The 18,118-nt window shown below is 39.2% G+C and overlaps 1 protein-coding gene across 4 annotated transcripts; it reads left to right on the top strand.

The window, feature by feature from the left end:
- The first annotated feature begins 3,638 nt into the window (after positions 1-3,638).
- LOC127440777 (gastrula zinc finger protein XlCGF57.1-like) lies at positions 3,639-17,604 on the top strand. 4 transcript variants are annotated; one of them, XM_051697669.1, is made up of 4 exons: positions 3,639-4,519; positions 7,027-7,126; positions 10,663-10,902; positions 11,080-17,604. In XM_051697669.1, the coding sequence occupies exons 3-4, from the start codon at positions 10,806-10,808 to the stop codon at positions 12,426-12,428; spliced, it is 1,446 nt and encodes a 481-aa protein (XP_051553629.1). In that variant the 5' UTR covers positions 3,639-4,519; positions 7,027-7,126; positions 10,663-10,805; the 3' UTR covers positions 12,429-17,604. The 4 variants fall into 4 exon arrangements, with proteins under 4 accessions (XP_051553629.1, XP_051553628.1, XP_051553630.1 ...); XM_051697668.1 differs by lacking the exon at positions 7,027-7,126 and adding an exon at positions 5,628-5,798; XM_051697670.1 differs by lacking the exon at positions 7,027-7,126.
- The last annotated feature ends 514 nt before the right edge of the window (positions 17,605-18,118 follow it).

Raw genomic sequence — 18,118 nt, 5'->3', positions numbered from 1 at the left:
GAGAGAAGAATAAAAAACATTTAACCAGCAGATGGCTGCAGAGGTCAACTCATTTGCCTGATTGTAGCAAACTGATTATTTATTTATTTATTTATTTTTGACAAGTTATGCATTTAGATGTTCAATACATTATCAAAGACATTTAAAAAATCATTATTTTTGTCATTATTTTTGTCAAAAAGTTTAGCTTTTTTTTTTTTTTTTTTTTTTTTAAACTCACAGACATGTGCGAACGGACGAGGTAGGGGCCGTTCACACCGAACGTGTTTGTGTGCGCATCTGTTCTGTTTTCTCTTTGTTTTCCTATGTAAACACATGCTGGACGGATGTCTTTGAAGGTTGCACCGCGTCTTGCTGTTTCTTCAGCGTCACGTGCAGGACCGGCACTTTTTAAACACCGTGTCAAGTTAAAAAGAACTTTACATTTTCATTCTTTGTGCTTTGTCTAGATTGATTTTAGGTGTCTGAACAAGTTCATGCTGTATAGAGGGGACTGTTGCATTGTTTCATTTTATTCCAGATTGTTCTGCACCAAGAAGTTTCAGCACATAAATGGTAAGGCAATGTTTTTTTTCCCCTTCTGATCTAGTGTACTGAGGGGCTGCTGTGCCTTGTTAAACTGTGTATGTTTACTGTTTCAGTACTGTTACAAATGTTGCCTATATGCTTACATAAAAACAGCCCATTGCAACAGTACTTGCTAGGAGAAGAAATTATAAAGGTAGTGAGCGATTTCAGGTTCGGGCTTATAATTTGATGGTATCATTCAGGCCGGGTAGGGTCAGGTCCGGGTTTCATTATAAGGCCCGTGCTGACCTCTACCGTGTTCGTAGCTGCTGCTGGCTGGCCTGCACTCTCCACTAGAGCTCGGCACATGCTTTTTTTTTTTACTTCTGCTGTCACCTGATGGATATTTCAAGACAAATGCAGCATGGAGAATATTAAAGTGCCTCTTTACATTAGATTTTTAGGCGACTCAATTTGCTCAGTGTAAATGAGACAAACCGCAGATCAGTCAATCCATTTGGATTGGAAATAATGAAACTCGTCATCCTTTTTTCTTTTCGACATTTCACCTAAAACTGACTTTATCCCATTCCCTCTTTTTGCTCTGTGTTCTAAAATGCACTTTTACTGTTTTACTGATGATAAATCCAGGGTTTGTATATATTATGACTAGTACATTTCCATGACTTTTCCAGGAATTTTTCATGAATTTCCAAAACTATTTTGCAGCGTTTTCAAATGTTTCTACTAGGGCTGTCAATTTAATGTGTTAATTCAGTGCAATTAATTATATTAATACAAAATAACACATTAAACAAATTAACACAATTAATCATATTCCCGGAGAGTGATAAGGAATATTTCTACCATCGGAGCAATTCAAGCTTGAAGTACCACCTGTTTTCAGCAGGGGGCAGTAAGAATATGTAGAACACACCACACTCAAGCTGCTTGATCTTTGAAACATAAGATGAGAATGCATTCTTGCTTTCAAACACAACTTGGGAGCGCAATTCCGAATGCAGGTTTTTTTTTTTCCGTCTGTTCTGCAAAATATAAACCGTCACGTAGGCTATTATATGGAATCGCTCAGTACTGTACAGTTTGGACTGCTGGTCGGATTTTTGGTTGCCCTCTGCCCCTCCCTTCAATAACTGTACACTTCCAGAGTGAGGAAAAATCACTCTGGAGCCCACTACATTTTTGAACTGCTGCCTTCTGGCCAGCACTACAGAGCTACTGTATTTATCCAACATACACTACCTCTTCTGCCATTACATTCCCTTGCATCTGCATATAACAGATTTGTATTTGTACATACAGTTGTGCTCAAAAGTTTACATACCTTTGGAGAATTGGTAATATATGAACCATTTTTAAAGAAAACATGAGTGAGCAGGCAAAACACATTTCTTTTATTTCTTATGGGATTCATATTCAACTGTAGGTTATAACAGAATGGCACAATCATAAAACAAAACATGGCAACAAAGAAAAAAATGAAATGACCCCTGTTCAAAAGTCTGCATACCCTTAGTTCTTAATACTGTGTATTGCCCCCTTTAGCATCAATGACAGCGTGCAGTCTTTTGTAATAGTTGTCTATGAGGCCCCAAATTCTTGCAGGTGGTATAGCTGCCCATTCGTCTTGGCAAAATGCCTCCAGGTCATGCAAAGTCTTTGGTCGTCTTGCATGAACCGCACGTTTGAGATCTCCCCAGAGTGGCTCGATGATATTAAGGTCAGGAGACTGTGATGGCCACTCCAGAACCTTCACCTTTTTCTGCTGTAACCACTGGAGGGTCAACTTGGCCTTGTGCTTAGGGTCACTGTCGTGCTGGAAAGTCCAAGAGCGTCCCATGCGCAGCTTTCGTGCAGAAGAATGCAAATTGTCTGCCAGTATTTTCTGATAACATGCTGCATTCACCTTGCCATCAATTTTCACAAGATTCCCCGTGCCTTTAGAGCCCCCCCCCCCCCCCCAAACATCAGTGAGCCACCACCATGCTTCAGAGTGGGGATGGTATTCTTTTCACTATAGGCCTTGTTGACCCCTCTCCAAACGCTTATGGTTATGACCATAAAGCTCTATTTTGGTCTCGTCACTCCAAATTACAGTGTGCCAGAAGCTATGAGGCATGTCACGGTGTTGTCAGGCATATTGTAACCGGGCTTTTTTGTGGCATGGGCGCAGTAAAGGCTTCTTTCTGGCAACTCGACCATGCAGTTCATTTTTGTTCAAGTATTGTCGTATTGTGCTCCTTGAAACAACCATACCGTCTTTTTCCAGAGCAGCCTGTATTTCTCCTGAGGTTACCTGTGGGTTTTTCTTTGTATCCCGAACAATTCTTCTGGCAGTTGTGGCTGAAATATTTCTTGGTCTACCTGACCTTAGCTTGGTATCAAGAGATCCCCAAATTTTCCACTTCTTAATAAGTGATTGAACAGTACTGACTGGCATTTTCAAGGCTTTGGATATCTTTTTATATCCTTTTCCATCTTTATAAAGTTCCATTACCTTGTTACGCAGGTCTTTTGACAGTCCTTTTCTGCTCCCTATGGCTCAGTATCTAGCCTGCTCGGTGCATCCACGTGAGAGCTAACAAACTCATTGACTATTTATACACAGACACTAATTGCAATTTAAAAGCCACAGATGTGGGAAATTAACCTTTAATTGCCATTTAAACCTGTGTGTGTCACCTTGTGTGTCTGTAACAAGGCCAAACATTCAAGGGTATGTCAACTTTTGATCAGGGCCATTTGGGTGATTTCTGTTATCATTATGATTTAAAAAGGAGCCAAACAACTATGTGATAATAAATGGCTTCATATGATCACTATCCTTAAATAAAATTTAATGATCACTATCCTTTTTTTTTTTTTTTTTTTTTGCATGATCAGTCATATTTTCAAAATCAATGCCAAAATTTCACAATTTCTGCCAGGGTATGCAAACTTTTGAGCACATATATATATATATATTGTCTTATTGTTTATTTCTATATATACTTATATTTTCAATTCACTCTTTATTTTTATTGTATTTTTTTTATTATTTGTATTATTATTATCTCTGTCTTGTTGTTGTATTGTTTGTGCACTGGAAGCTTCTGTCACTAAGACAAATCCCTTGTACACTACCAGTCAAAAGTTTTGAAACACATTTTTTTCACATTTTAGAATAATAGTAAAGTCATCAAAACTATGGAATAACATAAATGGAACAATGGGAATTATGTTGTGACTAAACAAAATCCAAAATAAATCAAAACTGTGTTATATTTTAGCATCGTCAAAGTAGTCACCCTTTGCCTAGAATTTGCAGACATGTACTCTTGACATTTTCTCAACCAACTTCTTGAGGTATCACCCTGGGATGCTTTTTAAACAGTATTGAAGGAGTTCCCATCTATGTTGGGCACTTTTGGCTGCTTTTCTTTATTATTTGGTCCAAGTCATCAATTTCAAAAACTTTTTTTTATTATTAAATTTTAGTTTTATAATTAAATAAATTAATATGGTGGCACAATTATATTTTTGTCTACAAAACTAATTTCAAACATTTAAGCATACGCCTTCTATGACCGTACAAACCCTGTAAACCACTTTAAATGATTTAGTTTTTAAATCAGTGAGCTACTGGCATGCATTATGAAGAAAGGGATAGCTATTATCCACACAGCCAATCAGGCCAGAATCTATAGTACCTACCCTTACACTAGCCTTTAGACTGACTTGTTGTTTCTGACATGCCGTTGTGTATCAGGATGTGGCATTGTGTTTTATGATTTGTTGTTTTGTTTTTCAAATAGCATCTGTGGTTTTTTTCATGGGTGCAATACTCATCCCTGCCTCCAGAGGGTGATAACCAGTGAGTATTTCACACAGTTGTGTAGAAATGTGAAATAGAAGCAGATGCACAAGCAAGTATTGTTGTTGTATGTTCATGCTGATTTTGTCAATCCATCTAAAGTCTTGATTGAGGAAAGTTATTTTGTTCAACACTTATGTAAGTTAATGGTTTAAATATGTTAATACTCATATGGTTACATTTTTTTGTATTGTTTAATCTCTGTTTCTCCAGATCTTGTGAGTAACTGTGCTGTATAATGGAAATGTTTGTTTGATGCATGATTGTTTGAAACAGTGTAGACTTGTATAGTTTGTATAGGGAATGTATTATTATTATTATTATTATTATTTATTTATTTATTTATTTAGTTAGTTAGTTATTTTGCATAAATGGCCTGTTGGATACTTTTAGTCTTGAGGCCTACTTGGATTATATAATCCTATATAATATTCTCCTCAATCTTCTGTCTGTTGTCATTTATCCTCTTATTTGAGACTGGACTATATTTGAATGCCAAATTCTGGGACTTGATTGTTTTGTAATCCACAATATGTCAGTTTTGTGTTATGTGCTTGTTTAAAGTCTGGAATCATGTTTCTGTTGCAAATAATGTCACGATACCAAAATTTCAGTAGTCATTACCGATACCAGTAAAATTACACGATTCTTTATAGCTATTTCAATATTAAAAATAAAGTATGTCCTATGGTATTGAACACACTCCTTTAGCCTATCAAATTGTTACATTTCAATGTAAATAATAAATTAATGGCATGTTTCCTTCAAGTGTTTCTCAGTTAAGTAAACATTGCTTCAAGTTTTAAGTAGGACCATATGAAATCAGTTTGATTATTTTAATTCTATATTTTTTTTTATTCCATGTTTTCCATTTTTTATTTTTTTTAAGTTTAATTTCATTATAAAAATTGTGTCTAATCAAACTGATCCAAACTTTAATCAAATGAAAGTAGAACAAATACTTTTCAACACACTATTGCATTTTTTATAAAATTGTATTAAAGATTAAAGTAAAGATCCTCACAGAATAATCTAATCTGCAACATTAGTCTCAGATTTGTCAAAGAAAGTGCTGCAAAACAGTGCCATGTATCACAAAGAAAGTTGAACAAATTCAGGATTCCAGGATTGGTTTTAGTTTGACAAAACCCACCAAATCCAGTCTCGCTTCTTTAGGATTAAATGGTATCAAGACGCTTGTTATCAACTTTCTCTATCAACTCAGAAGGTGCATTCCAATCCGCAGGGTCCCTACGTAGTGTTCACTGCTCCCTACTCACTGAGCATGTGATATCTGTTGAAGTTCTCTTCACTTGACAAGATTCGTTCATTTGGAATACCCTGCAACGTCATCAAACACAGACAACACTTGAGTCACGCTAATCACGGGGTTCAAGTAAGATGACACAACAGACTGGTGAATATACATATAAATTGACAATAAATAATCTACATCCATAAATTGAAATAATACATCCATGCGTATAATTATAAAAATGTATTGTTATACTGTATTTTTAAGTTAATATATTTCTCCAGACTTTTAACCTGTAAGTTAAGTTGCTTATTAATCTCAAAAAAAAAAAATGTTTTGTGGTTATTTTTATAATACGTGTCATTTTAACTATCATGTCCAATTTTCATGATAATGTTTGTAATGGTCGCATCTTGTGCGCTTTGCTCTCGACCGCAACTGCATAGAAAGCACATCTGAGGTAAATTAAACTTAATTAAAACGGCAGCGTCTTTAACTCCTTTAGCATTCATTTTAGCCACACTACATCAGTACTCTGCTGGTTTGCAATGACTGGTGGGTAAATTTCCCTCTTCACTTCTTATGACGTGGTGTATCGATGTTCACTTATTCCCTGTGCCGTTTGCAGTGCCCTTGCAACTGAACATAAATGCTCCCTTCGGATTGGAGTCTCCCTTAAGATGGCTGAATACCGTGTGTAGTCCACTTCGGAGGACCCTAAGTCACTTATACTTCTCCGGTGAAGATCTTTATGAAAATGATGAAGAATCTAAGCAATTACTCAGCACATGTGGACGTTATAAAAATATGATCAATGAAAACACATTTACACAGCACAGAGGATCACTCTTAAATGATGACATTTACACAGCAAGAAGAAACATCACTGCTACTGTTAGAGCATGAGAGGACTGCTGAAAAAAAAATCTGTGTGATAAAAAAAAAAAAAAAATAGCTGATATATTGATGTGAAAGTAACTTTATGTCCATTTCTTCATTCAGTCCTGGAAATTACATTGCTCTTATTTGGTATATGTAAAAAGTCTCTCTTTGTAATGACATTTTAAAACGATCCCCAGCTCTAATATTTTTTTTATATAGCCTCAAGACCTTCAACAATAAGACATTGTGGGTTACTGTTATGAAATGTTTGGAAATGTCTTAACATAGGGTAATTGGATTTTGTTTCATGATAGCATTTTTATGTTCAGACATCCTATCCTTCAAACGTCTCTTAGTTCTGCCAGTGTAAAAACAACCACAACTACATGATAAACGATACTCTGCATACTGGGTGTTGCAGTTAATGAATGACTTAATATGAAAAGTTATTTTGTTCTTAAATCCAATAAATTCTTTATTATCCTTTATGTTGTCGCAATGTTTACAGGAATCACATCTATACACACCCTTCGGCCGAATGTGTGCTGGAAGACAGCAGTGCGAGCACAGGCACTCGAGTGCGCACTTAGTGAATTTGCGTCTCACAGGTACAGCGCATTTATTTAAAGGACTTCAGAGAAAAGTGTCTGATTTACAAAACGCTTCCAAACACAAAGATAAGGTGCAGTTTACCCTGGGTGTGTGCAAAGCTGATGGTTTAAATTCATATAAACAACAGAATTCGTGCAACAGTATTGAGGACTTTAAAATATGCATGCATTTAGTGTTTAATGACAAAGAGAAAGGTGCCTTAATACCCTAAAAGTGTGCATGGTATCCTTTTGTAATATTTGTTTAACTGCGAGAGTTCACGAACGGTTATTGTGTTATTTGTCGGGAGTCGGGACTCGGGAATAAAGAACGTTTATTGCCATGGATGCGTCAAACACAATCTCGGATAGCAAGAACAAGGTGGTGGTGGCGTAGTGGACTAAAGCACTGAACTGGGGCAGTGGTGGCTCAGCGGTTAAGGCTCTGGGTTACTGATCAGAAGGTTAGGGGTTCAAGCCCCAGCACCACCAAGATGCCACTGTTGGGCCCTTGAGCAAGGCCCTTGATCCTATCTGCTCCAGGGGCGCTGTATCATGGCTGACCCTGCACTCTGACCCCAGCTTAGCTGGGATATGTGAAAAAAAAAAAAAGAATTTCACTGTATATGTGCAAATGTAATGTGTGAAAAATAAATATAAATATAAAATATATAAAACTGGTAAGCAGAAGGTTGTTGGTTCAATCCCCACAGCCTTGAGCAAGGTACTTAACTCCAGGTTGCTCCAGGGGGATTGTCCCTGTGATAAGGGCACTGTAAGTCGCTTTGGATAAAAGCATCTGCCAAATGCGTACATGTAAATAAAGTGCACAGTGAGCTATGAGCCTTAATAGCACAATTCATAGATCTTCAAATGATAAAATCACATTAAAGTCGAACAAAAATAATCTCTGTCACTGCCTGCAACATATTAGGCCTATTCTTAATCAATGGAAAATGTGTAATTCTGCCTAGGCAGCTTCACTTTCCATGAGGCAGCGAACGCTATGGATTATAGGACTTGGGGATTGCTCACCATTTATCAAGAGCTGAAACTTTACCAGGTGAAACTAGCCTACTTGAAAAACTGACCCGAACCTGGCCCAAAACCTGTAGGTTTATCGGGTACCTTTGGATTCAGATTGGGTTGAAGACCTCTAAACACTTGCAGAACAGAGTATGTGAGTGGAGTGGAGCGCTCAAAGCGTTCTTTAATAACTCCGCTCCAGCTCCACTCCGGGTTGTCCATTTCCCGCTCCTCGCTCGCTCCTCGCTCCTGGATTAGATACACCCTGCTCCGTGTTCGCTCCATGGATAAAATTAACACCTAACTACCTCTCCACTGTTAAGTTATTTCAGTATGCTTTTACAAATCACAACCCTCCATGCAGAAGATGTATTAAATGAAAATAAATACACAATACTAGGAGAAAAGCTACAATGTGCTTTATTAGAACACTAACATTAGCCCAAGACTAAATTAAATTATATTTATAGCTTACTTTTGAAACATATCTGCATCATTCTCTGGATTTAATCAATTATATAAATTACTAGACAAAAAACAAACAAAAAAACATTACATTAAATTTACCAAATGGAAAAAAAAGACCAGAACGAAAACAAAACATTAAATCAAATTACTAAATTACTAAATGAAAGAAAAAACATGATTAGGCTTATGTAGTATTGCCTAATTATTGCCTATTATTTTTTTTATTATTATTGCACTTCTTTTAATTAACCTTGCCCTATAATTTTGAACGAAAAAATTACATTCTCAGAATGTTCTACACTTTTTTATATATATATATTTTTTTTTAAAAAAACTAGATAAAATTATCAAAACTGTATATGTAATGCAGAGTTCACTTTTAGAAATAGCTTTTGAATTTTTTAAAGATTTTAAATATACCTCCCTCTGTTTGTGTTTGAGCTTCTTCATCTGCAAATGTATAACGCATAAATTAGCCTACAGCACTAAAATACATTTGGATGGCAACTGATCAAAGTCAAACTATGCAAAATAAATATATTGATGAGTTCAGTTGGTGTTTTAGGTCGTTAAAAGTTCCGTTCTATTGCGGGACATACTAGCCTACAGTTAAGATTGTGATGCGTTTGATTAGAATGATTATATGATTATTCAAAATATTTCTCTCCTCATGTGAACGGATTATCATCGTGTTTTCTGGACACATCTTTTAGGATTTCACAAGGAACCTTTGATCGTGGCAATCACCTCCCCACTTGTGTTCTCCTTGGCCGTCCCGCCATTAAATTTCAATATATGGCAGCTGATTTAAGAATAAAGAGATGAGACACAAGCATGTATAATTTTATTGATTTATCACACATTATACATTTGCACATATACAGTGAAGTACTTTTTTTCACATATCCCAGCTAAGCTGGGGTCAGAGTGCAGGGTCAGCCATGATACAGCACCCCTGGAGCAGATATGGTCAAGGGCCTTGCTCAAGGGCCCAACAGTGGCATCTTGGCAGTGCTGGGGCTTGAACCCCCAACCTTCTGATCAGTAACCCAGAGCCTTAACTGCCCCTGCTGATGTACATATAGTAGTTAACTCAAGCTTTACCACAAGCTTACCTCAATAATAGGGAGAGCGAACAATAACCTTTGCACGGGAGGTGGAATGTTACCAAGTGCCGCTAGATATTAAATTTGTATTTTTTTTATCACATTCTTTATGCTTATATCAGAAATTCCATCTTTCCTTCATGCCAATAGTGTTCAACACTGCTTAACACATGGTGAATTATTGCATTAAGGGCCATTAACAGGTGTTGTGATCATGATGGAGCATCAGTGGAGCGCTTTTGAAGCGAGAGAAAACAATGACATGGCATTTTTTTTTAAACCCGCTCCTTGCTCCAGGCAAAATCATGCTGCTCCGCTTCCACTCCGCTCCGCTCACATACTCTGGTGCAGAATGACCGAATAGTGATTTTGGCATTTGAATGCCATGCACATCCCTATTAAACGCATGATTTTTGATCTGTTCATAATTAAAAAGTACATTTAACTGGCCGCATAAGACATTGCTCCAAACTTTTCTTCCGTCTATTTGAAAAATCCAACCAAATCTGGCAATGTAGCGCATAAAAGTGAAAGTAGTCACGTAACACGTCATGGGGGGCTTCCATGTTGTACCGGTCCGTGGGCCTCTCGGTTCTTAATCCGTCCTTGACAGCGTGTGATACTATAAAATGTGGTGTCTTCAGCATATGAGCGGCTTCATATATTCACTTTGCAGCACGTGCAGAATTTATATTTATTTAATTCTCATCCGTGCTCAAATGAGCGCGTGTAATAAGAATTGCTCAGTCCTACCAGTACTGCAGAAACTCTGGTATCGTTATGTCTTTATTTTAGTATCGACTTGGTACCGAAGTACTGGTACTTTTGACATCACTAGTTGCAAATTATCATCATTAAATTAATGGCATTTCCTACAACAAGGGGATATTGTCTAAATTAAGGAATCTGTTCCTTTTCTCTTTTTTTTTTTTTTTTTTTTTTTTTTTTTTGCAGATCTGCTCCTCCACATCACACAGTGGTAATGATTCACCCCTACAGTGAAACCACCTCCTCAGTAATTCAACAATAAATGCTGTTTATTTCCATCATCCAACAAGTGAAGAAATATATATATATTTTTGTGCAAAATTGCAAAAATGAAGTTTGTAAAAGAGGAGCTTAAAGAGGAGAGTGAAGACATCAGTATTACAGAACCATGCAGAATAAAAAATGAAGATACTGAGGAACAAAGAGGTTGGTGTTCATTCTTGATTCTTCATAATGACTGTTGAGGAACACAGAGGTAACAAAGCTTCATACAGTTCACTAGATCTGGCGGCTGTAGTTAGAAAATCATAGAAATGAAAGAAAGATAGGGTTTCATTGATTGTTTTTTTTAACATTTGTCTTTATTTACTTTGTTCATTTTAGACTTGATTGAAGTGAAAGAGGAAAATGAAGAACTGAATGTCGTGGAGGACAAAAATCTGTATCAAACTTTTGATAATTTCATGACTAGAGAAGAATATTTTAGTGGTTCAAAGACTGAAATGCATTTCTCACAGAAAAGCATTCGAAGAACAAAAGCCAAAAAATCTTTCACCTGCTCTCAATGTGGAAAGAGTTTCACACAAAAAAGAAACCTTAACATTCACTTAAAACTTCACACTGGAGAGAAGCCCTTCACCTGCATTCAGTGTGGAAAGAGTTTTGCGCATAAAAGAAATCTTCACCGTCACATAAGAATTCACACCGGAGAGGAGCCTTTCACATGCCTTCAATGTGGAAAGAGTATTGCAAATATAAGAAATCTTCAGCATCACATAAGTATTCACACTGGAGAGAAGCCGTTCACATGCCATCAGTGTGGAAAGAGTTTTGTGCAAAATGGAGATCTTCAGCATCACATGAGAATTCACACTGGAGAAAAGCCTTTTATATGCCTTCAATGTGGAAAGAGTTTCTTGTATAAGAAAAACCTTAAGGCTCATATGAAAATCCACACTGGAGAGAAACCTTTCACCTGCCATCAGTGTGGAAAGAGTTTTATAAATAAAGGAGATATTAAGCGTCATATGAGAATTCACACTGGAGAGAAGCCTTTCACCTGCTCTCAGTGTGGAAAGAGTTTCACACAAAAAGGAAACCTTGTGAGTCACCTACGACTTCACTCCGGAGAGAAGCCTTTCACATGCCTTCGGTGTGGAAATAGTTTCTTATGTAAAAGAAGCCTAAAGATTCACATGAAAATCCATGATGGAGAGAAACCTTTCACATGCCATCAGTGTGGAAAGAGTTTTACACATAAAGGACGTTTTCAGCGTCACATGAGAATTCACACTGGAGAGAAACCCTTCACATGCCTTCAGTGTGGAAAGAGTTTCGCATGTAACAGAGACCTTCAGCGCCACATGAGAATTCACACTGGAGAGAAGCCTTTCACCTGCTCTCAGTGTGGAAAGAGTTTCACACAAGCAAGCTATCTCACATTTCATCTGCGCTATCATTCTGGATTAAAGCCATTTAACTGTGATCAGTGTGGCAAGAGATATACAGGTGCATCACATCTAAAGGTACACCTCGCAACTCATGCAAATGAGAAGCCTTACGTGTGTTCTTTTTGTGGAAAGAGTTTCATAACATCAGGAAACCTGAAAACACATGAAAGAGTGCATACAGGAGAGAAGCCATTCAAATGCACTTCATGTGGGAAGAGTTTCACTCAATCAGGTCATCTACTGACTCATATAAAAAAGCATTGTCCAAAATTGTCAAAGTGAGCAAAGTTAATTTCAGGAGCAACACTTTCTGTGTCAAAATTAACGCATTAATGCATGTGATTAATTTAAATAGTTGGTAACACTTTACAGTAAGGTTCCATTTGTTAACATTAGTTAACAACATTAGTTAACATGAACTAACAATAAACAATAGTTTATTAATCTAATGTTAATTTCAACCTATATTAAAATCAAAAGTTGTTTTCGTTAACATTGGTTAATGTACTATAAACCATCATGAACTAACAATGAACAGTTGCATTTTTATTAATTAAAATGAACAAAGACAAATAAATGCTGTAAAAATATCCTGTTCGTTGTTAGCTCACGATACATAATGCATTAACTAATTTTAACGAATGGAACCTTATTGTAAAGTGTTATTGAAATGTTTAACATTTTATTTTTACTTAATCTTGATTAACCTATTTACCAATTTTCACATCAGATTTTTATATTTTATCCAGCTCCGTGTGAGTTCTAAACACTGGTTGGAGTAGGGCACAGCCTTTGTGTCCGGCCGAGACATTACACCACAGGTGTCAAACTCTAGGCCTGTGGTTCGAATCTGGCCCACCACCTCATTTCATATGGCCCGTAAGTTAATTTCAGAAATGTAGAATGGCAGGTGAACAGAATGTGTCACAGACAAATCAGTTGGCACTTTCCTTGTGAATATTAATGAGCATTCCCCTGTCATTCTAACCGTATTTTTTGAAGCACATTTTGCTCGCTCAAAAAGCGTAATGAAACCGCGTTATCAGCAGCACCAATTATCAGTACGGCTCAATGGATTGTGCAGTGGGAGAGCAGAGCAGGTGCGTTTACTTGTTGACTGGTCAAAACCGCACAGAACATTATCAGCGCTAGCCATTACCTCGATCAATTATTAGAGCAACAGAATGGAAAGAGGTGCGTGAGCGCAAGGCAGATGCATTTATTCGTGGACTGGTCTTGACTGCGCAGCAGCGCAGACCATTATAAACAGATCATGAATCCAGTTTGAATGGGCCACATTTACATTTATTAATTTAGCAGACACTTTGATCCAAAGTGACTTACAAATTAGGAGAACAACAGAAGCAAATCATCCTAGGGAGGCAGTAGTAACTCAAGTGCTGTAATACAAGTTTAGAAATTGTTTAGAGAAGTAACCCTAGCTAGAGAAATTTAATTGAATTTATTTTTTTTAATAAGAAGACACTAAAGGGATTGGGTCATGTTCTCATGAAAGAGCTGTATCTTTAGATGCTTTTTAAATGATGTTATAGAACCAGCTGCTTGGGTGGAGTTTGGCAGGTCATTCCACCAGCGAGGAACAGTTGAATTGAAAGTCCAGGACAGTGATTTTTTTGCTTCTTTGAGATGGCACTTGGAGGCTCCGTTCACCCGCAGTACGCAAACTTCTGGAGGGTAAGTAGACCTGAAGTAGTAAGTGTAGATAGTGGAGTGCAGAGCTGGTGGTTGTTCTGTAGCAAGCATCAATGCCTTGAACTTAACATGAGCAACCTTTGGCAGCCAGTGCAGTTTGATGAACAGGGGTGTGACGTGCGCTCTCTTAGTCTTGTTGAAGACCAATCTCACCGATGCATTCTGGATCAGTTTGGCACAAAATTCTCTGTTGCAATAGTCCAAATGATCTAGTTTAAAATGATATTAACTGTCCGGCTACCACTATGGGATGGAAATCCCGCCCCGCCCACCACTCCAAGCCGTGTCGACTGACGTCCTCACTGGCTGGAAAAGCTTACACAGCAGCGGGACAAGCTGGTTTCCACGGGAAGGTGGTGCTCCAGGTGATTCAGGTTAAGCTCCTCAGGCATATGGACGAGCAAGACCCCGATCCAGACCTATTGAAGGATCTCCGCACCGCTATTGACTTGACACTGCGAGCCATGAAAGCGACCACCCAAGCCATTTGGAAATCAATGAGCAGTCTGGTGGTCCTGGACCGGCATATCTGGCTAATGCTTACAGAGATGTTTGATTCAGGAAAAGCAGCCCTCCTTGACACCCCGGTGTCACCTGATGGCCTCTTTGGAAACACTGTAACAGACTTTGCTGAGCGCTTCACTACGGCTCAAAAACAGTTGCAAGCGGTGAAGCACTTTCTACCAAAGAGAAGTGGCTCTTCCTCTCAACCGGCCCACTCCCGCTCTAATTCCGGTAGCGCCTGGCTAAGAATCCTACCCCCACTGCTCCAGCACCAGTAAAAACACGGGTTGCACATACATTCTCAATAAAAGGGTTATATCCGCTTCACGTCTTACACACCCCTCACATTATGGCCAACCACTTCTCTATGGTGAGCAGCGCTCTGTCTCCTTTCACATCAATCAATAAGCCCGCTGTCGTGCTATGCGGACCCGTGACGAGCCCTCACGGGCGTGTCTGATTGGATGTTAAAAATGATCAAACACGGCTTTATGATTCAGTTCGCACGCCGTCCGCCTCGCTTCAGCTGCGTTTTGCCATCCACAGTTCCGTTACAGAACTTCACAATCTCCTTGCAAAAAACGTGATCGAGATCATTCCAAACTGTGATGCCCACAGCGGGTTTTACAGTTGTTAATTTCTCATCCCAAAGAAAGACGGAGGGAAAAATCGGTCCGAGACGCTTTAATAGTGCACTTGCAAAGCACCCATTCAAAATGATTACTCGGAAACAGATCTTATCGCACATCCGTCCACAGAACTGGTTCACGTCAATAGATCTGAAGGACGTATACATTCATGTAACAACTGCTCCGCATCACAGGCGGTTCTTGAGATTCGCGTTCGAGGGAACTGCGTATCAATTCAAAGTCCTTCCTTTTGCTCTGGCTCTCGCTCCTCGCATGTTCTCGAGATGTATCGATGCAGCGCTCGCCCCATTGAAAATGAACGCATTTTTACTCACCTTGAAGATTTGCTATCACTGGCTTAATCAGAGGCTTTACTGAGCGAAAACATGGACCTGCTGTTTTGCCATCTGAAAAACCTAGGTCTAAATGTGAACTGTGCAGAAAGCACACTTTCCCCCAGACAACAAATCTTCTTTTTGGGATTCAGGCTTGATTCCATGAGCATGCAAGTGCACCTCACGAACAAGCGTGTTCAGACCATTCTTCATGTGCCTGTGTCAGTTCAAACTGGGGAAAACTGTTCCTCTGAAGTCATTAAAAAAATACTAGGGTTTATTGCAGCAGCATCCACCATCATACCGTTAGGTCTGTAACACATGAGACCTCCTCAGTACTGGCTCAAGTGACATGTACCACAACACAACAGGCTCAAGTGACATGTACCACAACACAACAGGCGCCACGGGCGCATGCGCATTGCATAACTAATAGCTGTATATCTTCTCTAGCACCATGGACAGCTCCAGCCTTTTACTAATATGGTGTTATGATGGGTCATATTTTCAGGTGAAAACTAGTGACCACAGATGCGTCCAACACTGATTGGGGTGCTGTGTGCGACAGTCGCCCAGCCTTTGGCACCTGGACAGATGCGAAGCGGGCATGGCACATCAACCACCTAGAACTGCTGGCTGTCTTTTTAGCTTTGAAAGCTTTTCATTCCGATGTAGTGAATCACCACGTGCTGATTCTTTCGGACAACATGACAATGGCATACATAAATCACCAGGGCGGAACTCGGTCACTTCCTGTGCATCTCCTCCAATCTCCTCCAATGGAGTGGGCGCCATCTCCTGTCCCTACACTCATCATATGACCCAAGTCACCTGAATTGCAGAGCAAATCTGCTGAATTGCCAGGGAAGTGGAGACTTCATCCTCAGACGGTTCTGAGCATTTGGGAAATATTCTGCAAGGCGGAAGTCAATCTTTTTGCCTCCTTGGAGAATGCCCACTGTCCCCTTTGGTACTCCATATCCCAAGCCTCACTGGGGGTGGACGCCCTAGCCCACTAATGGCCTGAGAAGCACAAATACGCATCGGTGGACAGCTCATGTCTGGAGTTCGGACCCAGTCTTTTAAAGGCCACCATTAAACCTAGAAAAGGCTACGTGCCTAAGGTTTTATCAATGCCCTTCAGGGCTTAGGTGGTTCGTTTTCAAGACTTTTCCCCCCACGGTTTAATTCAGATGAAGAATCCATGCACTTGTTATGCCCAGTGTGGGCATTACACACGTATGTTGAGTGCACCCGTCAGTTTAGGCTGTCGGATCAGCTCTTTATTTGTTATGGAGGTTGCACAAAAGCCACGTCTGTCTCCAAACAAAGTCTCTCCCACTGGATTGTTGATGCAATCGCCCTCGCATACGAATCGCAGGCTGTGAATTGCCCTATTGGCATAAAAGCGCATTCAACTATTCATTCACGAGTCTTCTCGGTATAGAGCGCTTATTCACCTATGTTCAGAAGTGAGCCCAAACCTTTTTTGGGAAGGCTACCTGATAAATATTCATATGGTCACCGGTATGTAGGCTGTAATTGAATTTACCCCCTTAAGTCTCAAGCACTTCTATATAAGCCTACTTTCCCAACCACTGTTGCGAAAGGGTTAAGATTACACTGGTTCTATTTATATGGCTCATATAAATCCCCAGATTAGTTAATTCCCATCTGGTATTCGCCATTTGAAGTTATTCTTTATATGTGTTTAAGTCATCATCCAATGGACCTGTAACTTCTTATATGCTTTTCAAGTGTTATATCTCTTGGGGTATGACGTGACGTAGTGCGGCGTGATGGGACTCTGTTCCCCTAGAGAGTCGCAATGTCAAAGTGAACTGAATCGATAGGGAACATCTATTACAACTGTAACCTCGGTTTCCTGAGATGAAAGGAATGAGACATTGCGAAAGCAAACCACACTACTACTACTACAGAGTTTTGAGGTTCGAGCAATGCGCACTTGTCCCTCAGTAAGAAAATTCGGAAGAAATTGTGTTTGAGCACCTGCTTATAGGCCAACTGTGCGCCTAAATGGGTGGGACCAAACACCATTGCCAATCACAGGATTGCCGTTAGTGTACAAGGGTTTCAACTAGGTCGTCGAGGAAGGAATTCCCTGGAGCAGGGGTCAGCAACCTATGGCATGTGGAGGGGTAATCACTGGCACGCCAGCAACGACGTGAGGCATAGACTATTTTATTCATATGAAATTCCGCACCTGTATACCAAACTACATCTTGATGTAATCCTTTCTCATGATCACGCAGCATGTTTTCAGCTGAATAGGAGTGTGACAAGACTCGTGCAGCGCGTGCAAGCCATTCACACATCATGAGCCGGCAGCGCTTTCGGTTAATCGCGTGAGTAACCGCGCTTCTTAGCTTAAGTCAGGCTGCGCGGATGACCGCCTAAATTATGTTTCATTTGTTTCTTTTTCTTTCAGAACAACACGTCATGTAATAAAGAAAACACCACTATTAATTCTTGAGATTTTCAACCAGGCATACAGGTACACCCTCCTTAAACCATGGTCACACTCAAAATTACAATTAAATGATTAAAAGAGAAAACATAAACCCACATTGTGGGCTTCTAAAATCAGAGTCTATTCAAAATATAAATTAAACCAGGAAATAAAGTTTTAGGATTTTGCAGGTGCGATTCACATAAAAGGGTTAAATAGTTGATCGGCTTGTGATGCGTGAATGGCTTGCATGCGCAACACGAGTTTTGTCACACTCCCATTCAGCTGATGAAAACACGCTGCGTGATCATGAGGAAGGAT

This window comes from Myxocyprinus asiaticus, chromosome 5 (assembly GCF_019703515.2).
Source record: "Myxocyprinus asiaticus isolate MX2 ecotype Aquarium Trade chromosome 5, UBuf_Myxa_2, whole genome shotgun sequence".
Lineage (NCBI taxonomy): Eukaryota > Metazoa > Chordata > Actinopteri > Cypriniformes > Catostomidae > Myxocyprinus > Myxocyprinus asiaticus.
This window is presented reverse-complemented; position numbering and strand designations above follow the sequence as displayed.

Excerpts from the sequence above, each read along its gene's own strand:
- LOC127440777 (XM_051697670.1), top strand. The coding sequence starts at position 10,806 with ATGAAGTTTGTAAAAGAGGAGCTTAAAGAGGAGAGTGAAGACATCAGT. Across the intron at positions 10,903-11,079 it reads AGATACTGAGGAACAAAGAG|ACTTGATTGAAGTGAAAGAG; the intron begins GTTGGTGTTCAT and ends TGTTCATTTTAG.